The following is a 26,833-nucleotide window of genomic DNA, read 5'->3' on the forward strand; positions in this document are numbered from 1 at the left end:
AATTCTCTGGAAAATAAAATAAAACAAAATAATGTGTGAATAAAAAGTGAAGTATTAGAGAAATTTTGGAATTTCCAAAGTAAAGAAACGCCAAAGTAGAAATATACTTTTAACAAAAAGCTGAATGTTGAAAATGAGTAAAAATTTCCCCGAGTAAAGCTACCTCGAGAACGAAGGATTTCGAATTGACAGAAACGTTTCTCAAAGGGGAAAAATTTCAATTAAAGGAAAACGCCAGGATGTTTAATTCATGTGTTTCCCTCTTCTATTTTCTATTACATAAGACAAATTTAGGCAACGCAATTCTACTTTATATCAAATTCTCGAGACTACTGGGAAAATTAAATGGAAGCAAAAATTCCGAGAATAAATAAAATTCTGAATTGTTTAAAAAATAAACTAGGTGAAATCTCAAAAATTAAAAATCCTGTGAAAGATTAGAAAAGTAAAAAGAAAAACGTTCGAATGTTTAAAAAAGGAAAAGAAAGAAATTCCGCGAATATTTTGAAAAATATTGTTCAAAGATTCTAGAATATTTTTCAGATCTATTTACTAGACATATTTCCTGTCAAAGTGAAAAACAAACAAGCCAAAAATCCTAAATTATTGTTTCCCATATCCAGTGTGCAACGATGCCAACTTGAAAAATTAAAAAAAAAATAAAAGAAAACACAGAAAAAAATAATTCTGCGAAAACCTCGAAAAATATTCAAAAATTCTAAAATATTTCTCACATCTATTTACTGGGCAAATTGCCTTTCGAAATGAAAGATAAATAAATTTTATTTTGCATTTGTTCAAATGTTTGGGAAGGACGAACGAATGTTTTAGCTAGTTTAAAAAAAAAAAAAAAGAAAAAAATAGAAACGAAGAGAAGGATCATAAATCGTCAGATAAAACGAGATTTATGTAGGGCTGGTTTTCACGTGTGAATGAAAATCCAAAAACTAGTGAGAAGGAGGAGAGAAAAAATGAAAGGGATGTCGATTGGAAAGTGGAACGGATGTAAGTGCTTCCAGCGATCCACAGGTGGTTGCGGATCGATTCGCCTGACCAACGATCGTTTCGAATGAGTTTCGCGATTCGAACACTCCTTTGAAATCCCTTTGAACCGTGTTTTATATTACCCTCGACTTTCGAGAAAGTTCAGCTCACAGAAAGCTCGAAAAGGCGCGAAAAGAAAAGAATCCAGTTCTCGTGTTAAACGTTTCTTAATTACAGAAACACGCGTGTGAAGGGAATTAGCATTACAGTATTACAAATAATAAATTTACTGCTTCTCAGTAATTTCTATCGAGTGATATCATACCGACGAGTTCAAGGAGAAAGCGACGGACTGTTGTGTACGGTTCGGTCACTCGTTACGGTCCGCAATCAGTTGCCAGCGCAAGTGTTTAATAGACGATAATGGGCGCGGAATATCTTGACCGATCGTGTACTATTAGAAGAGCGGAGAGAAGCAGCTTCCGAGCAGACCAGAAATTTCCGGTTGGAGAAAAGTAACGAACACGGTCAAAGGAACACGGTTTATTGAGTTTACGAAGTTGCCAACGATCCGATACACGGTGGCATACTAAATTGCAAAGCCCACTCTAATTAAAGCTACGGTTCCCAGCGTCCGAACAGGAAACATTTAGCGCGCGTCGAACTCGTACCTCTTTGATGTTGCCTACCTTTAGAATCGAGACGCAGTCTCACTTGCAGTGCTTCACCCGGCGTCGAACCATTCTCGCTGCACATGTACGTGTATGTAAGTATTTATTTGGATACGCGAACAGTGGGTATTTAGATCCAAGGAGACTTGAAAGGACGTCGGATAGTTTGGCATTTGGAAGGAAATTCGATACGTTTAGATACTTGGAAATTGGATATTTAGATATTTGAAATATTTGGATGTTGAATATTAGTCATTTGGATTATCGAATATTTGGATATTCGAGCATTTGGAAATTAAATGTCTGGATATTTGGAGACTCTTGGATATTGGATATTTGGAGATATTTGAATGTTGGCCATTTAGAAATTGAATGCTGAAATATTTGGTGATTTGAATATTTAAATATTTATATAATTAATATAATATTGAGTATTTAAATATTTAGAAACTGGATATTCAGATATTTGAAAACTTGAATATTGGCCATTTGGACACTGACTATTTGAATACTCGAATATTTGGAAATTAGATATCTAGATATTTGGAGATTTGAACATTGGCCGTTTGAAAATTGGATGCTGAGATATTTGGTGATTTGAATATTGGCCATTTAAAAATTGAATGCTGAGATATTTGGAGATTTAAATATTGGCTAGATATAGGTATTTAAATATTCAATAAATATCAAAGAATAAATCTACTATCAAATAGAATATTAAATATTAAATATTGAACAATTAAATATTTTCAGATTTGAATAATGACTATTTGGATACCGATTATTTAAGTATTCAATATTTAGCATTTGGAAATTGAACATTTAGATACAAAATTTCAGATCAGACACATGTCCTAAAGAAATGTATAATCCCTAGCCGCAATATCACTAGAGAAGTTTCTCAGGCTACATTTTAGTGATGGGCTCAAACTGAACTGAATCTGAATTGAGGTGAATTCAAATATATATGAAGAAGTTCGAGTCAGAATTTAAAAACAAGTAGATTCCTAATCAATCGAATGGTTCGTTTCAATCCTGCCAAGTGCAGATTCTATTTAAAAGCATCGATGAAATTGATTAACGGAGAGTTGATTCTTTTTTATCTTTGAGTGCCTTTTACTTCGACTCATGATCCCTTTCTTACACTCTATTAATCCGCTGTCGGAACTCCCCTTCGTCTATGCCGAACCCCTCTTATGAATCGGCTTACTCTCACTTTCTATGGAAGGTGTATCTTCATCCAATAGATGTGAAAATCCCTCGGCAAATACCACGAGAAAGGGGGATGGAAAATATTCTGTTCTTAAAATGTTAATTAAATTCTAATATATAAATAATTTATATATAAATATATAAATAATTCTAAATCTAATACATCTATTTAATTTCATTAAATTCTATAATCTGACCAGAGAAGATACGATCTTGAAAAGAATTTCAATTTCACTAGTAGAAGTATAAAATAGCATTGATTTAATTTTACTTCTGCAAATAATCAGATGCCTCATTAATGCATTTTCATTCTCGAGATATCCCCCAAAATTCCACAATTCAAGCAGAGAAATTAAGTAACAGCAAATAGAAATATTTTGCTTGTAAAAAAAAGAAGTCTTGAATTTTTGCAAAGATTTCAGCGTTTTCTTGATTATCTCATCAATGATAGTTGTAATGCCCATTGTATCTTGCGAATTTCTGATATTACGAACCATGAATTCCTATTCTGTGTTTCAGTTGTTAAGCTCTATCGTGGTGGTGAGCGGAACGAACATGGCAGGCGTGTTGACGCACCATCCCCGCGAACTGGCTCAGAGGCAAGCCTTCCTCGAAACCAGGCAATGCGTCGAGGCTCGACTCACTACGCAGAGAGAAAATCAGCAACAGGTATTGTTATGCGAATCTCCATGGAATTCCATCTCCTGTTACCATATCGGGAAATCACCGTATATTTATTTTTATCCATAAAAATCACAATTTCGCTCTGTCAAACAGACAGAAATCTAGTTTGGAAATTCATTTTCTTGGACTTTTCGAGACACTTTCGTTCGAATTTGGAAATTCTTGTTTAAACTTATCAATTTCTTAATTTATCTGGAAAATTTCCTCATTACAAATTCAACAGCGTGAAAATTCCACCTGGAAACATCATCGACTCGGAAACATTCCTAATTGGGGATTTCCTTGATTTGAAAACATTCGCTTGCTCTCAAATTTTGCAAATTTGGAGTTTCCTCTAATTGGACGATATTTTCGCTTGGAAATTACCGTGATGAGTGACGATCTTGATTTTAATTAATTAAATGAGAAAAATCAGGAAGGAAACGATTATTTTCGACCTCGTCGCGTTAACGTACGGTAATTAACGTTTAATTAGACTGACGATTGACATTTTAGTAGAAACGTGAAAATCACCAAGTTGGAAAATTAGTTACTAATAACGAGTTTAACCAGTCCGAGTTTGATCAACAAGGCCGACCTAACGAAATTTTAATGATTAAACCAGCTCTTTTGTACTGCGCTATCCGACAATTAATGCACTTTACTAATTATTCATTAATATCATCGTCAACCACGTACATATAACTAGACTCTCCACGAAACTCGACCAACTACCAATTACGTTTGTATGATTTTCGACCGGATCAAAGTAATTTATCATCAAATCCATGGACTGCATTACATGGTGCAGCATTTGCAGAAAATTTCGGACTGCAAAAATGGCAGAATGAAAATATAAAAAAAAAAAACCCAATCTTTTCAACTGTGTTCAGAGAAATTTGATGTCAGATATCACTAATTTACTGAACAACTAACCGTTTATTTTATAGAATATTACAGAATATTATATTAGAATACTATAGTATTCTAATATATTCTATAATATAATATAATAAATTTATAATAAATTTCGAATCTAAAACTACAAATTTCTAAATTTCAAATCTAAACATCCAAACTACAAGCGAACACGTTCGAAAATAATGAACGAAACAGCGACACGGCTGAAATTCAGATCCGCCGATCTTTATTTTCTTGATTTCTGATTCAGAGAAATCTAACGTACGAGTACAATGTACGAGAGACAAATTTCTATTTAAATTAAAATCCATCCCCAATTATCCCCGAAAAAATCTATTATACCTCTAAATATCTTCAAAAACTGTTGCAAGAGGCATTCTGATCAAAGAGAATCGCGTAATTCGCAGTCTACGTGATTGGTGGTTCCTCCAACTTTGCAAGAGACGAAAATCCGAATTTCCGAGGTGGTTAACCGGCTGACTAGATAATGTTTAACAGCCAGGTGAAGTAATTGCTAGGAACTGGCCGGAAGTGTGTTGAAGATAAGAGGGTATCGGGGATCGCTTATAATCCTAGTGGACATTCTAGACGTGACTGGGTCCATTGTGCGGTTTAATCAGGTATTCGTGACCTGGTGTGATAACAATCACCCGCTGTCCGGAGCTTCCCTGCTTCATCTTAACGCCAATTTCGATCTTTAATCTCGCGATTATTTATATTTCCATTTGTCCGTTTTCGAAAAAGAAACTATTCAAGAGAAGGTAGAAAACTCTCTCAAAACCAATATGGCGTCGGAAGAAGAAAGTGTAGCTAACCTAACACTTGTAATTAGACTTCCATCGTCATACTTTATTTCTACAACTAAGCCGTCGAAGGTATCCAATAAGTTGCTCTCAGAAAAGGAATATCCCCCCAGGGAATTTCAAACACCCCCGAAACACTGATCGATGAAGACAAATGAAAAGTCTCGCCAAATTCAATATAGCGCCAAGAGAAAGATGCGAAATTAATCGACGCTCTGTTAAGAATAATTCTTTGCTGTTGTGTTTTATTTCTAAAGTTAAATCCCTAAGAGCTATCAACTCACTTTCGAGCATGTATATAGCTTTAAAAAGAATATCCCCTAGGGAATTTCAAACATCCCCTCTCCCCCCTCCCCCCTCCCCCCTCCCGAAACATTGATCGATGAAGTCAACAAATGAAAAGTCTCTCGAAATCCAATATAGCGTTCGGTAGAAAGAGGCGAAATTAAGGCGACATTTAGGTCTACGTGACCTGAAATAGGCGATGTGTAATAAAGAGACGTCCTCTATTGCCCGATCACGAACGACAAGTGGATGGCACGTGACGCAGCAGAGGTGCGTGCAACCTGTTGTGCGTCGAGCTACTGATCGATTTATCCGGCGCGTCAAATTAGTCGCGGCAAAGGGCAGCTGTAATTTCAAATTCTACGGCACGTATCGTGTGCCGCGCGCGTCTGATAACAGGGGAAACCAAAGCCGCACGGTAACGATCAGACCTGAATATTTCATAGTATGCAACACTACCGACTGAGATAAATCGACGGGGCTCGGAGAATCGCCTGCTATACGAGAGAGAATGTGCATCTAGCCGAGGGATCATTCGATCAACTATGAAACAAATATTATTAACAGACTGCGTCCGTTCCGTGTGAATCCATGCTTTTGAGAATACAATTGAAAATACGGACTTTTGAGAATATAATGAGCAGAAACTTCGACGGGAAATTGTGAAATAGTTTTTTCCACGAATTATTGATTAATTTAATAAATACTTAATAAATTAATTAAAGTCGATAATTATTAATTTCTTGTAATTCACAAGTTTTTTTTTTTCAATTAGTTGCTAATATTCGAATCTAGAAAATGAGAGGCGGAACAATTGAAAGTGGAGAAGTCGGATTTAAGATGTTTAATTCTGGCTCGGAGGTTCCATTGACGGAGTGATTAGGCGAACGATATCTGGGATGCAGAAATTTATTAGACTTGCCCCGCAAGTTTCCGACGTAACACGGTTAATTAACCGACTAGGAATACCAAGGGGTATTCAAAACGGTTCCGGCTAATACTGACAAATCAAAATGTCGAATCAGCTGTATTCTCTCTGCCTTCCAATGGAATTACAACGAACAACGAAATGCTTAGTCTAGAACGCATCGCTCGATGATCTTAAATACGAATCTCGTTTGCCAAAATTTGTCAAACTCTTTCGACAAGAAGAAGATTCCAACAAGGGGATATGCAAGATTTGCGATTATTTGCAGACTTCTGCGTAGAAAGTAATTGTCGTATTATTACAATTTTTTTTATAAATCGCGAGTAATTCCGGTAGCATTTCTGTATTATCAAAATGCAATAATAATTTCTGTATTTTCTACAGAAGGAAACTTCTTGGAAAGAGCAAATTCCAAAGAAGGAAATTTCGAAGGCAAACTCCAAGGAACGAATTTTGCCATCATCAAAGGAGATTTTAATTAATCACTTGTGATTCTCTCTCTCTCTCTCTCTCTCTCTCTCGAACAAATTCACGACGTGATGTCTTAAATAAAATGATCTTCTTCTACAATGTATAGAAAATTTCGTCTTTGTTTCGCATTATGAAAAAACACACCTGGCCAAAAATATGCTTCAACAGGCGTTGAAGATTGGAAAGAAATGGCTGGAGTCTATTAACTTTAAAATATATTCCCGCGAAGTATGCAAGGACAGGGGCGATGAATTCCCGCGCGATGCAAGGAAATTGCATTTCCCTTGTTCCTCCAACCGCCTAACTCCACCCCCTCCCATCCCTGATATCTCGTTCGAACGCCAGGTAGACGATGCCGCACACAACCGGCGACAACGAATTTTCCGTGATTTTTGTTTCTCTTTTCAGGAACGGCTTCTATTGAGCGTGCTGCCACGTCACGTAGCCATGGAGATGAAAGCCGACATCGCCGGCAAGCCCAAGGATACTATGTTTCACAAAATTTACATTCAAAGGCACGAGAACGTCAGGTGAGCGTTCGTCTCGCGACGATGATACTTCCCAGCTGGGAAAAACTTCGTGACAACGTTTTCCGAAACGTTCAGATCGTAAGATCATTGCAGGATTATTCGTAGCGAGACGAAGAAAGTAACGTTGTTCGTAGAGATCGATCGTGGCTGGATCATTGTATTGCTGTCGAATCAATTAAAATAAAGATAAAGATGAAAAATGGTGTGAACGTGTCTGTAGAAATCTAGATTATTGTATTTATTATTTAATCAAGACGAGAATCCATTGCGATGATCTATCGTCAAGTTGCGTAGTCGAGTCACATTCTACTGTAGCTCAAGAAGAGGGCCTGCTAAATTAATTAAAATGAAACAGAAGAGTCGATCAAGTTCTACTGTATCACAGTCAGATACCACTATATTCGATTTTTAATCATTTAGATAAAAAAAATGGATTAATCAAATTATTTATTATCGTTGAAAAAGAGCACATGTGTCTGTGAGGAGCAATCACATTCTACTAGATCTCCAAGGAGAGACCTCTGTCTGAGCAATCCAATCACATTCTACTAACAGTGGACCCAGTACACTTATCCCTAAATTAATTAATTAAAAAAAAAAAAAAAAATAGTGATGTGTTTGCAAATCGAGTCACATTCTACTGTACCTCAAGAACAGGGTCTACTAAATTAATTAAAATGAAACAGAAGAGTCGAGCAAGTTCTACTGTATCACAGTCAGATACCACTATATTCGATTTTTAATCATTTAGATAAAAAAATGGATTAATCAAATTATTTATTATCGTTGAAAAAGAACACATGTGTCTGTGAGGAGCAATCACATTCTACTAGATCTCCAATGAGAGACCTCTGTCTGAGCAATCCAATCACATTCTACTAACAGTGGACCCAGTACACTTATCCCTAAATTAATTAATTAAANCGAGTCACATTCTACTGTACCTCAAGAACAGGGTCTACTAAATTAATTAAAATGAAACAGAAGAGTCGAGCAAGTTCTACTGTATCACAGTCAGATACCACTATATTCGATTTTTAATCATTTAGATAAAAAAATGGATTAATCAAATTATTTATTATCGTTGAAAAAGAACACATGTGTCTGTGAGGAGCAATCACATTCTACTAGATCTCCAAGGAGAGACCTCTGTCTGAGCAATCTAATCATATTCTACTAACAGTGGACCCAGTACACTTATCCCTAAATTAATTAATTAATAAAAAAAAAAAAAAAAAAATTGCGATGTGTTTGCAAATAGTTAGAATATTTAATCGTACGAAACAAGAATGTATTTCAGTAGCTCGTTGCTACTCGGATGAAAAGCAATCAAAGAAACACCAGAAACTCTAGATTATTGCACGATCATTCGTCTGGATCTGCTAGATCTCTAACAAAATGTCAGGCTTAACGGACACGCGTACCTCGATGAATAATTGCGACTGAGTGAATTCAGTGAGGCGAAACAGCTGAACACCGGACTGCATTATGCATCTGGCTGACACGCGTGTCCGTCATACTACGTGTGGTAGTATAACGCGTATGGATCTGCCAGTCGAGGCTCGTTAGGTCGCGCGACGAGCCCCTGCTAACGAATTCCAATTAACACGCTGGTGGCTTAATAACAACCGAGTGGTAAAAATATCGATTGTTTTCTAACAAAATTCACACTTTCCAGCATTCTGTTCGCCGATATCTGCGGATTCACTTCGCTGTCGGATCAGTGCACTGCCGAGGAGGTCGTCAGACTTTTGAACAAGTTGTTCGCTTGGTTAGTATCCCATTTTTTTAAACTACCAAATTTTATTGAAATTTGATTATTTGGTTCTTTGCAAACAAAAAGAGAATTTTATTTTTCTATTTTCTCGTTGCGACGAGGTTTCTTGTGTAAATAACGCGTATAAAACTGTACTATACCTGTGCAGTGTGGATTGTCGATTTTTCTGAGAGAAGTTCTAAAATGCTAAAATTTAATCCGAAATTTTCCTGAAATGCGATCGTCGAAAGAGATTCTCGAATCTTATTCTCTATCGCGTTAGCTTCGACACACTGGCGACCGAACATCATTGCCTTCGCATCAAACTGCTCGGCGACTGCTATTACTGTGTCTCTGGACTTCCGGAACCGAGGCCGGATCACGCTCGCTGCTGCGTGGAAATGGGTTTGGACATGATCAGCGCCATCACGTGAGTCCTTCTGCCCTGTTAATTTCCCGACGCGTGCAATATTTTTATAACTTTGCCCTTTTCTTCTTTTTCTTTTTTCATTAACCTCTTGCCACGCACGTCGAGAATTTTTTGCCCCAAAATTCTAATATTTTCTCAGTTTTTTTTAAGTATATTTAAAATAGGCAACAGAAATAATAAATCTGCTACATCTCAATCATTTCTATCCCAGTGATGTCATACCGGCGAGTTCAAAAAGAAAGCGAATTGAATTTACTGTATACGGTTCGGTCACTCGTTACGGTCCGCAATCAGTCGCGCAAGTGGTTAATTTAACACGATGGAATGTTCGTTACTAACACTAAAATTGTTAATTCCACTTTCAACTCCAATTTATTAATAACCTTGCTCTGAATCAAATTCAATGTATATTTGAATATTAAATTTCAAAACTGGTTAACGAAATATAAGGAATAGTAGAAATGTGATACAATTTATGCAACACCCTGTACATTTTTTTACGAAACGTTTAACTGGTTTAACTACAATTAAGTCGTAAACATTTACAGCTGCAATATCTATAGCTCTTTTTTTTTAATTTTTCTTCCTTCTTTAAAAGTTACGACTTAAATCGTTATTAGAAAATTCTCAAGAGTGAATGTACCCGTTTCTGCGCTCACAATTGCGAGTAGCGTTTTATTCTCGAAGATAATCACTTGTTTAACGAGGCTCGATGTTTTTCAGACGCGGACTCGTAACGAGAATCCCTGTCTCGGCTACTCTGACTCGTTTACTTTGTTTCCGGCTTTTTGATCTTCTGTCTAACCTCTTCCTGCACCGCCATTTCCTATATGAAATGACTCCAAGACACACACGCATAACTTGAAACTGCCTGTAGTCACGAAGCGAAGGATTCAAGAAAGTTTTAGTCACACGCACGTAGCTGTAACTTCTGAAGAATATCTAATTTTCAACTGACAAAAAAGTAATCAGAATATAACCGGGATATGAGAGAGAATTTTTAATTTACATACTTCAACGAAGTAACTGAATTATTAATTCACCGCCAGAATTTCTCGTTTCAACGAGTTATCAGAGTAATCAAACTGATCAATTTGCAACTTCTCGCGTGCTAACCTTTTTATCGTTGTTACCAAGTATTAAGACATCAATGATTTAACAGTCGAACAAGTTAATAATTTCGAGATAGTCATGTCACATTTAACCCATGAAAGTTCGAAATTTCTAAAGCAAACGATTGATACTGGAGCGTGATCAAAGTGACCAATTAATTTTTGACAGAATCATTTTAATGGGCCGATGAAAATTCAATGGAATAACTTTAACAAAACGCTGTTAACAAAAAAAAAAATGTCACACTGGTTCATTCTTAATAGAACGACAATTCTGATGGAACGATTGATCGTTTCGTCAGGATAATTTCAGTAGAATAAAAGAATTAGTCGCGATCAATTTCTGTTAAATTTTTAATAAAATAAGAATTGAATAATCTTTTTCACAAAAAAAAACGGCGTATTTTTGGAAGTGGCACTGATCTTTTTCAAAATATAAATATAAACACGTGAAAGGTCTTCATTCTGTTGCAAACGTTCTTCAAGTCGGTAGTTAATACATTTGTTCGACGTTGCTAGGTTGTATCGAGAAGTGGGCGCGGTGAACGTGAACATGAGAGTAGGAATACACACGGGCAGAGTTCATTGCGGGGTTCTCGGTCTGAGGAAATGGCAATTCGACGTCTGGAGCAACGACGTCACCCTGGCCAACCACATGGAGAGCGGCGGGATACCGGGGTGAGTTTCGACCCCATTTCCCTCTTTCATGGTGAAATTTTCAAATGACAAGCTGAACGCTCAGCCAAGAAATAAATCTCTGACGCGTTCTCATCATTCCTTTTCCTTCTCCTCCTCCTCCTCCTCCTCCTGCCCCCACTTTAGAGTATACACGTACATATTCTCGACAGAGAAGTCACTCCAGGAAAATTCGATGAATCTTTAATGCGAAAAAAGCAAAAAAATTCGAAGCGGTTCGATGAGAAAATCTTGAATTTCCGCCCGTGAAACTTGATGAAATCCTACATGCGCGAAGTGTAGGACATTTCCTTCTTTCACTGAATATTACTCGCGAAAATATATATATATATATTTTTAAATGTATATTGAATATATATAAATATGTGTAATTATAATTACAATATATATATAAATATATATAATTTTTTAAATATATATTAAATATATATAAATATGTATAATTATAATATAATTATAATATATATAAATATGTATAATTAAAATATATATAATTTTCTAAATATATATTAAAAGAAAGCTCTTTTTAAATATATATTAAATATATATAAATATGCATAACTATAATTATAGTATATATAAATATATATAATTATAACTATAATATATATAAATATGTATAAATAAAATATATATAATTTTCTAAATATATATAAAAAGGAAGCTGTTTTTAAATATATATTAAATATATATAAATTTTTTAAATATATATTAAATATATATAAATTGTGTAATTACAATATAATTATAATATATATATGTATAATTAAAATATATATAATTTTCTAAATATATATATTAAAAGAAAGCTCTTTTGTGTAGGAAAGTCGTTAATAAAAATTTCACGATTTTCAGCTATTTTACATTGAGCTATTTTGCATTGAAGAGGGAAGCCTGAAAAGTTTTCCAAGAAATTGAAACACATTATTTTGCAATACTGTCGTTAAAATTAATTAACCGGAAGGAAAAACTACACTCGCCGCTAATTAAACGATACTAATATCGAAACAATCTCGCGATCAATTGCGATTGAACTGTAACGATCATTCGTGACGATAATATTATTTATTTACAGACGAGTGCATATCACGAAAGAGACACTCGACTGTCTCGATGGGTTCTACGAAGTGGAAGAGGGTCACGGGGGCGAGAGGAACGCGTATCTAAAGGAGCATAATATCAAAACGTACCTAATAGTCCCTGGGGACACGTGTAAGGGCAACTTGCCCTCCTCTGGACTGAGGAAGGGTTTGCCAGCAAATGGGAACGTGTCGAAAGAGATGAGGGTAATGGGACACGGATCTCAACACGGGAAACAGAACAAGTAACCGATTCTCTCTCTTTTTCTCTTATCACTCATTTTTCTTCTTCTCTTTCCTATTTCTTCTCCTCCGTTTACGCGAATCTCCTCGGACTTTCAAATCATGAAACACGAAATATTGAATTCGTCGCAATTTTTCTGAAACTTGGCGCTTTCTTTGTCCCAATAGTTGCAATATTTTCTCAGTTTTCAGTGTATTTAAGTAAAAAGCAAATTAGGCAAAGCAAATAATAAGTTTGTCACTTCTCGACAATTTCTGTCCAGCGATATCGTACCGACGAGTTCAAAGAGAAAGCGACGAATTGCTGTATACGGTTCGGTCGCTCGTTATGGTCCGCAGTCAGTTTGCCGGCGCAAGTGGTTAAATTGGAATTTTTTTTTTTTTTTTTTTTTGTAAATTATTTATAAATCCTATTTCAGTCTGAAATAAAATAAAATAAAGCAACTCAAAGTGAAGTTTTACACTTTGTAAATCGTGGAAATTCGTTTGTACCGCGTGTAATTTATATTGTCCTGTCTGGAATCTTTGTTTCCGTTACATTTCGATATATTTTATCGTTGAAATGCTCGTCCTTCATGTGGAATTCCCCGGATCGATTCTGCAATAGATTAGGGTTTGGCGAGACGACAGAGACGAAGAAGGACCCCGAGGACGAGGTGAACGAGTACCTGATGAGGGCAATCGACGCCAGGAGTATAGATCGATTAAGAGCCGAGTATTGCACCCCCTTTATTCTCACTTTCCGTTTGTCCAACATCGAAGAGAAGGTAAATCTCTCTGGGGAAATCTCTTCTCTCAATCTCAACTTCGAAATTTACTTTTTACATCCTTTATTTATAACCCAACTTCTATTTGAATATTTTCCCTAACGACAAGTTTCCAAAATTTACTTTTCGCGAACAACAATTCTTCGTGAAATTCGGCTGTTTCGCCGAATGAACTATGCTTCGCGTTATTTCGTTCATTTTCTCTCTCGTGTTCGTCAAATTTTGAAAAAAAAAAACGAAATGAATCTTTCGAACCGTGTGTTGCAGTACTCGCGGGAAAGGGACAGAATGCTCTCGGCATACTTCGTCTGCTCTGGTTTCGTCTACGTGGTCGTCGTGATCGCGATAGCGATCACTCTGCACGGGTAAGTCTCTCGTTCTCTTAATTAAACCGATCCGCTCTTCTTTTTTATTTTTACATTGCGTTCGGCTCGCATTAAAAAGAGGAAAAAAAAAAAAGAAAAAGAAATGGACTTGATCGTTCATTAAAAGCTCGTAGGAATTAAATTAAAAGGATTCTAAGTTTTACATTCGAGTCGAACGAGCGATATTTTTAACTTCGAAAAAAAAAAAGCTGTTCACGATAAATTCTGAATTGAAACTGGTTTTCAAACAGACTGCGAATTTCACATTGCGTGCACGTAGAAAAGATGCAACGACGCGACAAACGAACAGAATACACGCGATATTGAGAAATCTGTGTAAAGTTACAAAAATTATTGAACTGGCGTGTAATTGTTTTTAAATCGTATTCGTGCACGATAAAATTGTGAGCAAATCGCAACGAAAAGATAATTTGTTCTGTATCAATTGTCAAACGATTCTGTGTTAATTTTGAAAGCAAAAGTTTCCAGGATAAAAACACATACATATATATATTGAAATTAAATACTATTTTCCAGGAGTGGATACTTTTACACGTGTGTAACAGTGAGCACGTTGCTGATCGCCATGATCAACGGGATTCTACTGGCAGAGAAGAACGAGGTGAGCCTATCTTAATTTCAATTCCAATAAAAATTATAATTAAATTCATTTGCTGTTATTACTATATAATTTATTATCACATAATTTTTATTTCAATTATTAAAACAATTTATATAAATATATAGAAATATATTATAATATATATATAAATATAAAAATATATATTATAACAAATATATTATATCATAACATATATATATATAAATATAAAAATATATATTATATCATAATATATATATAAATATAAAAATATATATTATAACAATTATATCATAATATATATATAAATATAAAAATATATATTATAATAAATATATTATATCATAACATATATATAAATATAAAAATATATTATAATAAATACAAATATATTGCTATTATGCACATTACTCTTGTATATTTGTGAAAACAAATTTTGATAATACATAATTTTTCTACAGATATTGGCAAAAAAAAAAAAAAAAAAAGAAAATTAGATGCACCAACACTTTTTCCACTCATAATTTGTATAATTCGTATTTTTAACGAAGCATTTACGAACTCGTTGCCACATTTCAATCTCGTTTCATTCGTTGACAAAATGCACCCTGTGTACAATCGTCTAATTTTCGACATCCGCGTGAAAAACAGCGAGTCGATTATCGCGTATCATGCGGAATCTCCGAACGCGAGCGAATCGATCGCAATGACTCTCTTTGGAATTTTGCCACTTCCTCTCAACCTTGAATCCGTGGCGTGATTCCAGGTCAATGCTGAGGCCATCGATTAACGTCTCTCGGACACTCGTCCCTGTCAATTGCATAATTCGTGGCCGCTCGTCGAAAACCCTTGATCATAATATATGAATATCACGTGAATTAATATCTGAGCAGCTCGGTTCGGAAAAAATCGAGAGAGAGAAAGAGAGACTCGGAGTAAAAAATTTTTTTGGCAAATTAAACTTTTCAATTTACATACTGGCATCACGTGGTTTTTTCATTCCTCTTTTTTTAGAGGGTGCCACGGTGTTTCCGGCATTTCGCGGTGCACGTGTTCGAGAACCGAGGAATGGCCCAGGTGCTGGCCACGTGCGTTGTGTTTCTCACTTTCGCTACAGCTCTGTCGCCACTGGTAAGCTCACGACACAGTATTATTAGGTTCAGGTCAGTTCAGGTATACAATATACTGTTGTATTATTACGTCAGGTACAATGTACTGTTTAATATTAGGTTTAGATCAGGTATAATGTACTATCGTATTATTAGATTAGGTACAATATACTATTGTATCATTATTCATGTATTGTATATATCTTACAATAGTGCTTCATATACAGGAACAGTGAGAGTCTTTTTTCGATATTTTTCTACAGAGAAAAAAGAGAAAAGAAATTTTTAATCATATCGCCACCATTTCACGCGTCATTCCTAATGTTTTCTATGTTATCTAAGTATTAGATAAATGAATAATACAAACGAATCGTACTGTCTAGTTAAATGTCTTAGTTCATTTCGTGTCAAAAGCGTATTTATATTTGTCGTTTTTAATTTTCCATTTTTATACGTATATTTTTCTGAATATCTTCTATGTTGGAATATCGAATGAACGAACAAATGAATAATTCATTCGAAATCATATATTTTAATCATAATAAATGATTATTTATTATAAATATTTTTTAAAAGATATTTATTATATTTATTTCAATATTTTTTATTTTATATTACAATTTATTTATTTATTAACATTTTAATAAAACATCCAACGAAATATTTTTGTATGTCTTTCGTTTCTTTATATGCGTTTTTAAATATATATTCCAGTATTGAAACATTGAATGAATAAATACTATAAATGTATAGAGTAAAATACATAAATGTAATAAATATCAGTAAAAAAAAAATATATATATATATATATATATATATATATATATATATATATATATATGATTTAGTATTAGAATTAAGTATTCATATTAGTATTAAAAAAATATACGATTCCATTCAGTATTCAATATTCAATAATCCAATATTCCAATATTCCAATGAAACATTTTAATAATGCCCGCGTTCAAAGAGAATAACACAGTTGGGAAAAAGAATATTCAAAATTGACAAGCGTAAGTTCTCAAAGAGCCACGCTTCGAAAGACATTTCATTTTCAATACATATTTTACGAAGCCTCCTCGCGCGACTCTCGCAACTTCGAACAAAAATTCAGAAAAAGAAAAGAAAAGAAAAAGAAAATAAAAAGTGAAATCCTGATTCGAATCATTTTCGTCACACGCAGATAATGGAAAGACGGAAAGAAGAGATGCTGTCAACAGTTGAAGTTGAACCAATTAAACTGAAATTCGTACCAATTAAATCGGCGAAATATGTAGATCGTGAATATCAAATTTTACATGTAATTTAGCTTTCTCTATCATTCTCGTCACGTAGTTTCAAGTGCACACGAACCGCAGGTCTGATAACCCTCTATTTCGAAAATTTCGATAGCTATGATATTCGCTGAAAGGGGAAGCGTATTTGTTAGGGGAAAAAATTTATAAGAATGGCCATCGATCATCATTCAATTTATAATGGGTAAGGTATGATCAAACGGTGGCCATAGTGGTCATCCATCATTGATGAATTTATAAATCAATTGATCTGGGAGGAAATACAATACGAACGACATTGATCCATGGTTTCTTCTTACCTTCGTTCACTCTACGCTCACGTGATTTTTTCGTGAAATATTTGTGCAAATCCTTGTGAAATCCTGCACGCTCTATCGTAAACCTTTTTTTTTTTTTTTTTTTATTCTTTTACTCTCTTACACTCCAATTCTTCTAACAGAAGTTATACGATATAATTAAGTCTATACAATTTGATCGAGTAATTCCAATTGTTAATTAAGTCCAAATATTTCAAATTTTATATCATTTAGCCGATTTCATATCATTTTATTTCGTTTATTGCGAGGGATTTTATCTATTTCGAATTTTTTTCTAACTTATTCCAATTAATTGAATTCCATCGATGCGAGTTTCATACTTCGGTCTAGTAATGTGATTAAATTGTATATTTTAGTCGAGCGATTCTAATGGTAGAGTAAAAGTTGAAGTACTTTCGTTTCGTTGGAAGAAATTTCATATAATCGAGTCTCTAAATTTCTGCGATTAGTCTAATTTCCCTGACACGAGATTTGTAATTTAATCGACAGTCCCGGTGTTAATTACTCACATATATGTTAATCTTATTCTTATATTAAAATTAATATATACATAATAACATATAATATATATATTAATATAATAATATTAAAATATATATTAATAATCCAAATATACTAAATTTGATGTTAATTAATCCAAGTACGTCAAAATTTCAAATTTCATAGCGTTTGACAGCACTCCCCCCAATTAAATAGATTTGAGACTGCTGCAAAGTGAAATAAACTGAAAAAAACAATATATCAAGTTGCACAGTATTCGGTAGCAATTTCCCCGCGAATTAGAAAGATTCGATGCCGCGAATGAAAAGAATAGAATAGATAAAAAAAAAAAAAAACGGAATATTAAATTTCACGGTATTCGATGGCACTTCCATACGGTTAAAAAAAATTCGACACCGCGAGTAAAAAAACAATGAAAAAAAAAAAAAAGAAAAAAGAAAAAGGGAACACGTTGCCAGAGAACGAGGATACTTTGTGTGCCAGTGCTACTACGTATTCGTCACACAATTTCGCCGCGAATTTGAAAGACGAGGCATAGACGTACCGAAGGCCAAATTGGCAAGGACCAAGGCCAAACCTAGGCGGAAATCATGCGCTTTCGCTGAACTTCCACACGCCAAATGCTATATTATTATTAAATTATATACATATATATATCATTAAATTATTTATTTATATATATATATATTACTAAATTATTTATCTATAATGGTAATTCCACGAACACTTCCAGCCTACATTCGAACCGTAGGCACCACGTTCTTGTATTTGTTATTATGGCAACAGTCCCCGATTCGAAAACATCGAACGACAAAAAAATTGCCGAGAGGATAAACAGCAATTTTTATCGTTCGAACGTACGGTACAGTTTATTTCGCGAATAAATTTAAATATATCTCGCAGCCGGGCCGGAATTGCACAGTCCAGGATAAAAAGAAAATAAGGGACCGCGCGGAATAAACGAATTTCGACAAACTGCCAATGGTGGAGTAGAAAATAAAAATTCGAAAGTGGAGCTTGAACGAAAGAAACGATGGTTAAATAAAGCCTTTCAAATGTTAAGTGTTATTCGTCGTGTCGATATTAAATCGTATTTTCTGTTTTATTATAAAGACCGATGATGTCCTGCGCGCGACACGTTCGAACCGTAAACCGTAAATTCGTAAACCGATTATTCTCGAATATAATGACGATCGCGAGAGCGACGAGGCTGGAAATCTCGTTCCAATTGTCCCCACGACAATAAGTGGGTGGTGGGGAAGGGAGATCTATTGCTCGGGATCGAGTCAAAAAAGATTATTTAGCGAAACGAAGGATCACTCGAAACAATCGACCGAAGCTTATAATTATTTCAGATAATAGATAAGGGACGGCATATCGATCGGCATAATAATTTATTCGTTTGTGATGGGAGATCGATCGGACGTGGCGCGACCGGTTGATAATTTATTCGTTTGGAACTCGTTCGAAATTAATCTGAAACTAGTTTGGGGAGTGTTTCGAACTCGTTTCAGATTCATTCTGCTGGCAACTTTTCTCTTGCAATTTACACGACGGTCTTTAGGTTTCTGACAATTCCCCGTGTCGAGACACGAAATTTGCAACGAACGATAATGTGCAATTAACAGAGGATAGATGACTGCATCGTAATTAGTTTCGTAACATTATTGTGCGATAACGTATGTAATATTATTATATTACAATAATTATATTATTTATAGTATTTATATTACAATAATTATATTATACCAATGTCGTGAAATAATATATTGACATTATTCTATAATATTACGACACGAGAAAACATGAAGATTGTGTAAAAGCTAGCCCAACCTATGCATTTTATTATTTCAGTATTTTATTGTTATTGTCATTAGTATTAATTCAATATTTATTGTCACAATTAGTATTTATTAATATTTCAGTTTCTATTAATATTTTATTAATATTTTTCTATTAATATTTTATTTCTTTATTTTATATACAAAATTTACAATCATGAATGTAATTTTGATAATAATTTTCACACGTTGCGTAGAATAATTTTTAATCATTTTTTTTTTAACAATTGACGCACTGTTTCACCATGCCCATCATTTGCAGTGATTTAAATCTATTGTAAATAGTGAATTCACTCGATCACTCGTGACGGATACTTATTAACTGATAATTATTGATTATTCATATGTTTGAAATGAATTAAACTTTGTTTAAAAAAAAACAATCTTGCTGACTGCTTGAAAAAAAAAAAACACGGAAGACATTAAAATTGCAATGTTCGTCTAATATTTTTCCCCCAGAAACTGTACTAGAAACTGGATTTAACCACTTGCGCTGGCAACTGATTGCGGACCGTAACGAGTGACCAAAACCGTATACAATAATTCGCCGTTTTCTTTTTTGATATCACTGGGTGGAAATTATTGAGGACTAACAAATTTATTATTTGTTTTGCCTGGGTTATATTCTTAAATATACTTAAAACTGAGAAAATATTGCAATTTTGGGACAAAATATCCTCGACGTGCGTGGCACGTCATTCCAGCGCAAGAGGTTAACTCGGCTAAAAGTTAGCAAATTTGCTCGACGTTTAAGAAACATCGTCGGATGATCGATGGCCGGTTCGTTCCCCGAAGAACAGATGGAACAGAAAATGGGAAAAACGAAAGAGCGATAGGCCAGCGATGGATTTTGTAATGTTTGGATTGCAGGCAACGCTGGAGAGCATTCGCGTGTGTGGAAACGGGACATCGCCGTCGGTCGAGTCGCCAGGTAATTCAAGCGTGACGTTCCAGAGTATCGACGCGCCTGTCGATGTTTGCTATTACATCGTCTTCGCTGACGTAAGTGCCGTGTATGATCGATTCGATCCGCCTCGACGCGATATTCCGTCTTGAATTAACGCGAGATTAACTGGAAACGTAAGCGTGATCGATGCTATATAGTTGCGGCCGTGGCTCTTATGACAGACTTGAAATTATTCCCACGTACATACATATGTACAGATAGAGTAGAACTGCGCCGACGCGACAATGAAACATTGTCGACTATTTGAATTTCTTTGGAAAAGAAAATCGTGGCCAAATTCCGGTTGATCTCGCTTTCATATGCATTCGAATTCCTGGATTTCTTTTCCCCCGAGTAACGCTACGTTCGAATTCGAATTTGATTTTCCAGTAATTCAATATTCGAATTTTTGAAATTTTCCAATAATTCAATATTTGGATTTTTTTAATTTCCTAGTGATTCAATATTCGCATTTTTAAATTTCGCATTTTTTAAATTTTCCAGTGCTTCAATAATAGAGTGTTCTAATTCTCCAATAATTCAACATTCGACTTCCCTAACATTCCAATAATTCAATGATCGAGTATCCGAATTTTTCAATAATTCAGCATTCGAAGTTTCTAATTTTCCAATAATTCAACATTCGAATTTTTCTAATTTTCCAGTAATTCAACATTCGAATTTTTTTAATTTTCCAGTGATTCAATAATCGAGTGTCCTAATTCTCCAATAATTCAACATTCGACTTCCTTAATATTCCAATAATTCAATGATCGAGTATCTGAATTTTTCAATAATTCAACATTCAAAGTTTCTAATTTTCCAATAATTCAAGATTCGAGTTTTTCTAATTTTCCAGTAATACAAGATTCGAATTTTTCTAATTTTCCAGTAATTCAACATTCGAATTTTTTTTAATTTTCCAGTGATTCAATAGTCGAGTGTCCTAATTCTTCAATAATTCAACATTCGACTTCCCTAATATTCCAATAATTCAATGATCGAGTATCCGAATTTTTTAATAATTCAATATTCGAAGTTTCTAATTTTCCAAAAATTCAACACTCGAATTTTTCTAATTTTCCAGTAATTCAACATTCGAATTTTTTTTAATTTTCCAGTGATTCAATAATCGAGTGTCCTAATTCTCCAATAATTCAACATTCGACTTCCTTAATATTCCAATAATTCAATGATCGAGTATCTGAATTTTTCAATAATTCAACATTCAAAGTTTCTAATTTTCCAATAATTCAAGATTCGAGTTTTTCTAATTTTCCAGTAATTCAAGATTCGAATTTTTCTAATTTTCCAGTAATTCAACATTCGAATTTTTTTTAATTTTCCAGTGATTCAATAGTCGAGTGTCCTAATTCTTCAATAATTCAACATTCGACTTCCCTAATATTCCAATAATTCAGTGATCGAGTATCCGAATTTTTTAATAATTCAATATTCGAAGTTTCTAATTTTCCAATAATTCAACACTCGAATTTTGCTAATTTTCCAGTAATTCAACATTCGAATTTTTTTTAATTTTCCAGTGATTCAATAATTGAGTGTCCTAATTCTCCAATAATTCAACATTCAACTTCCCTAATATTCCAATAATTCAATGATCGAGTATCCGAATTTTTCAATAATTCAACATTCGAAGTTTCTAATTTTCCAATAATTCAACATTCGAGTTTTTCTAATTTTCCAATAATTCGACATTCGAGTTTTTCTAATTTTCCAATAATTCAACATTCGAATTTTTTTAACTCTCCAGTGATTCAATAATCGAGTATCCTAATTCTCCAACAATTGAACATTCGAATTTCCTAAGTTTCCAATAATCGAACATCCAAGTTTCCAAATTTCCAACTTTCAACTAACACACTAAAAAAGAGAGGGAAATTTTATTTGTTACAGCTGTTTCCGGTGCTGGTGATGTTAGTAATGATAACCTGCGCAGTCTACCAGATCTTAACATCGGTGTTCAAAGTAGCCATACTTAGTCTGGTAGTCGCTTGTTATTTAGCCATCAGTATCTACGAAGCTATACAGGAGAGGGACGTAGAACTGACTGGAAGATGGCTGGCAGGAGTTTTAGTGGTTTTCTTTATGGCCTGTCTCATCGCTCATTCCCAGCACACAGAAGCCACTTACAGGTAATAGATTTCACACACAAACGTGTGTGATCCTCACACAATTCACCTAGCAGCCACGTTTTATTATAACATAATATACGTGTACGTCTTTTCATAAAATTTCACAAAATCGTCAAGTCCGAGTGAAAACGATCAAAAACAAAACTCTTTACTTTCGCAACCACGTTGTTAATAACAATGAAATTCGACGACGTACATTCTTTTTTGGAAAAGACTGCTTTCTTCCGTGAAATTCCTGTTTAATCTATCCTCCCCTTCTCGCACTGGGAAAAGCAAACGACATTTTTGTTGACAAATGTAGATTGGATTTTTTTTATAAAAAGAAGAAAAAGAAAATTGCGAATGTCTGTGTTGCAACGATGTCGAAGTTAAAATAAAATGTCGAAGTTCTATGTTCATCTCGAATTGGGGGAAAGTATGAAGTGACATTTTTGTTGACAAATGCAGATTGGATTTCTTGTGGAAGTTGCAAGCGACGGAGGAGAAGGAAGAAATGGAGCACCTCAAGGCCTACAATCAAAAGCTGCTGGCGAACATACTTCCGGAACACGTGGCTGCCCACTTCTTATCAACGGTTAACTCGGACGTAAGAAAGTTGACAATTTGTATCGACGATAATAAGTTAGTTTATCTACAGGACGAAAGATCTCATAAAACTTGCAGATAATTACGTATAGCTGGATAACACGAATTGATACAGAATACAGATGAAATTTAATATAAAGTTACACGATATGAATTAATACAATTGTGCAATTATTGATTTATTAATGAACTATTAAATCATAAATATGTGATCAAGATATTGATATGAAGAAGATCTAGCATAAAATTTAATAGGAATTTACGTAACACGAATGAGATACTGCGAGTTAACGTAAATTATCTAATAAATTATTGAATATTTAATTAAATCATGCGATATTAATTCATCAATAAATATGTAACTGTAATATTGATGTAAAGGAGATCTAAAATGATAAAATTAATATAAATTCGTATAAAATGGAATAATTTTTTGATAAATACACAATTAAGATATTAATACGAAAAAGTTCTGACATTACGAATAATACGAATTCCAATTATCACGCGTCTACTTCACAAAAAAAAAAAAAAAAAAGAAAAAACAGAATTCCCCGCTCTGTTCTTAATTGGATCACACCCTCACATTCTTCCACGAAATTAACGATTGCAGGAACTGTACCACGAGCAGTGCGACTTCGTTTGCATAATGTTCGCCTCGATACCAAACTTCTCCGAGTTTTACGTGGAGCTCGAGGCGAATAACGAGGGCGTCGAGTGTCTCAGGCTGTTGAACGAGATCATCGCCGATTTCGACGAGCTCCTCGCCGAGGAACCGTACAAATACATCGAGAAGATCAAGAGCACGGGGGCTACGTACATGGCCGCGTCCGGTGAGAACCGTCGGTCGACTTTTCGCTTCCTTCCAATCTTTTTCTACTCTCTCTCTCTCTCTCTTTCTCTTCCGCTCGATTACGCTATTCAACGGGACACTGATTAAAATTCGCCACGTCGTCTCTCCATTCTTCGTTCCTTCATCCCCCGCACATTCGCATTTTCCTATTTTCTCTACTTTCCCAGAGGGGGAAAACACACACCGCCGGTTTTCATTCCGTGCTTTCTATTTAGTTGCCTCCTCGGAGCGGTCCGGTCGGTTCTTTTTTTGACTTCGCTTCTGATCAGTGTTTGTTACTCGTTCGTTACTGACTCTCTGGGATTAGTCGCGGAGATATTTCGCAAGATACTCCCTCGGGGATTTATTTTTACTTGTTTTTTTCAAGTATTGAATCTCATCGCGCGGAATGTAGAGTATTTAGAATGTAGGATTTTGCTTGGAACGGGAAAGTTTCCACCAGTTGGACATTGAAGCATTTCCAGTGTGCATTGGAAATGTGAAAATTTTCTACAATTTTATCGTGTAAAATACAGAATATTTGGGATACAGAATTTTTAGATCACAGAATGTTTATTATACAGAATATTTAGAATGTAGAATTTTTTTAGAACACTAAAGTCTTTATCAGTCGTTAATTAAAACTTCAATAGCGTTAGCTATTGGAAATGAAAATTTCTATGTGTACCAAAATGTGAAAGTTTCTATTCTATTCTATTATTGGTTATTAAAAAGATTTCAATGTGTTTGGCGCATTTTTTTTTTTTTACACGAAGAGGTCAATGTGTCTCTACCGTAGACTTCTAAGAACTGGAACTTCTTCCAAAAGAGAAAAATTAATCACAACAGAGAGAAGAATCTTCCGAATTTCAAATGAGAGAAAGAACAAAAGCTTTCAAAGGGTCTTTTCTCGTGACTTAATTTCTTTCGAACAGGGTTGACGAGGAACACCTGCGACATGAAAGATTACAAACACGTGACAGCGATGGCCGACTACGCGCTCAGGATACGCGAACAGCTGGCCTCCGTTAATGAACACAGCTTCAACAACTTCCGGTTGCGTGTGGGCATCAATATCGGACCGGTAACGTCAATCAAGTTCTGGATAACTCGAGTCTGTCGCAACTTGCGGACTCTTGCCCCTACTTTCCTCATCGCTAGCCCCACTCTTCCATCGATGCAGTGGAGGGGATAGCACTAGCGACCAGGAAAGTGGGGGCAAGGGTCAGTCCGTGGGCCGCCAGTTAGCCCTAAACTTACTTTTCTTCAGAAAACAGACTCGTCGAATCCTCCAAATTTTCGTAACTGCGTATTCGAAATTAAATTTAAATTAATATCTCGTTTTCTGAAAAGTCGGCAACGATTTCCATTTTATTTGAAGCAATAATTCGCCCGCCAAATAAATAAATTGCAAATCGAAGTTATCTCTGAATAAACAAGCAAGATTATAGTTGTAATCTCGAATGATTGCAATATAATTACAATGTGAATAATCTTTCAATTTCAATTTCAAGCTATTCAATTGCTTTCGTTTGGGGTAATACTTTCACTGTTCCGTAAATATAAAATAAATTGCCAATGGACGAAAATCTGGGGACGTTCGGAGGATTAATTAATTTAAATTTGTTCGATGCAACGAAATAATACTTAACTCGCTGTTCTGCGAATAAATTGTCAGCAGAGGAAAATCTCCAAGCGCGTTAAGTAATTAATTAATCTTTCAATTTGAATTTTTCAAACCTTCCCGAGTGCACAGAGCCAATAAATGTTAATTTTTCAATACGAATTTCGTGGGATTCGTAGGTTGTGGCCGGTGTGATAGGCGCCCGAAAGCCGCAGTACGACATTTGGGGGAACGCGGTGAACGTGGCCTCGAGAATGGAGTCAACAGGGGTGTTGGACGGAATTCAGGTGACAGAGGAAGTTCGGGACATCCTCGCGGCCAAAGGATATCCGCTCACTTGCCGCGGTACCATTCAGGTGAAGGGCAAAGGTAGCATGGTCACCTACTTCCTGGATGGTCCCCGCGACTCGACCAAGACCAATAATATCCACAGCAATACCAACGAAGAGAAGATTATCTCTGTGACGAATGGCAATTTGGACGGTACTGTTTCGACTAACGTCACCGTTTGAAGCATCAAGTAGATCTGTATCTATCAAAATTTTTGCTGCATGGACGGGAGAAACAATCGGTTTCTGCACTCTTTCGTAGAACTCTCTTGAATTATTATGATGAAAGGACATCGAGCTTGTTCGGAAAATAGTCCAGGGATTCACGGAAATCCGATCGAAATTGTCGAATTTGAGGGAAACGAAAATTCAAAGATCGAAGAGGAAAAAGTCCAAAATAAATTCAAAGAAATCCGTGATAAAATTTGAGAAGACTTTCGAGGCGATCGAGGAGAAAGAAATTTAAGCTAAATTCAAAATTCAAGTTCAAGAAAAACCAGAGTAAACGAAAATCTTCGAAGGGGATGGATTGAAGATGATACAGAACAAATAGTGGGAAATTCGAATAAAATCGGAGGAAGCGGATCCAAGCCTGTTTGTCCGATCTCGCGATTGATCGTCTCTGCCGTCCCGTACAGCGGTGAATATCGATCTCTGAAACTCGTCAAGTAATCGTAAGTTGGAAAAGAGGAAATCCGTGGAAAGCTGAAACTCAGACTTTCTCGGATGTGTGCGTGCGTGCGTGCGTGCGTGCGTGCGTGCGTGCGTGTATCTCGCTACTAAC

At 35.1% G+C, this 26,833-nt stretch overlaps 1 protein-coding gene across 1 annotated transcript in view; it reads left to right on the forward strand.

The window, feature by feature from the left end:
- The window catches only part of LOC122535726 (adenylate cyclase type 6), an 86,165-nt gene extending 59,696 nt beyond the window's left edge, over window positions 1–26,469 (forward strand). Inside the window, exons 7-22 of the mRNA XM_043667497.1 lie at window positions 3,387–3,536; window positions 7,347–7,468; window positions 9,147–9,239; window positions 9,508–9,654; window positions 11,286–11,444; window positions 12,538–12,786; window positions 13,392–13,551; window positions 13,819–13,916; window positions 14,454–14,538; window positions 15,532–15,648; window positions 20,451–20,582; window positions 22,441–22,679; window positions 23,127–23,265; window positions 23,878–24,097; window positions 25,032–25,180; window positions 25,900–26,469. Coding sequence (XP_043523432.1) covers window positions 3,387–3,536; window positions 7,347–7,468; window positions 9,147–9,239; window positions 9,508–9,654; window positions 11,286–11,444; window positions 12,538–12,786; window positions 13,392–13,551; window positions 13,819–13,916; window positions 14,454–14,538; window positions 15,532–15,648; window positions 20,451–20,582; window positions 22,441–22,679; window positions 23,127–23,265; window positions 23,878–24,097; window positions 25,032–25,180; window positions 25,900–26,232 — 2,592 coding nt within the window. The 3' untranslated portion in view covers window positions 26,233–26,469. The remainder of the gene's footprint in view (window positions 1–3,386; window positions 3,537–7,346; window positions 7,469–9,146; window positions 9,240–9,507; window positions 9,655–11,285; window positions 11,445–12,537; window positions 12,787–13,391; window positions 13,552–13,818; window positions 13,917–14,453; window positions 14,539–15,531; window positions 15,649–20,450; window positions 20,583–22,440; window positions 22,680–23,126; window positions 23,266–23,877; window positions 24,098–25,031; window positions 25,181–25,899) is intronic.
- The last annotated feature ends 364 nt before the right edge of the window (window positions 26,470–26,833 follow it).

This window comes from Frieseomelitta varia, unplaced genomic scaffold, assembly GCF_011392965.1.
Source record: "Frieseomelitta varia isolate USP_RPSP 00005682 unplaced genomic scaffold, Fvar_1.2 scaffold_759, whole genome shotgun sequence".
Lineage (NCBI taxonomy): Eukaryota > Metazoa > Arthropoda > Insecta > Hymenoptera > Apidae > Frieseomelitta > Frieseomelitta varia.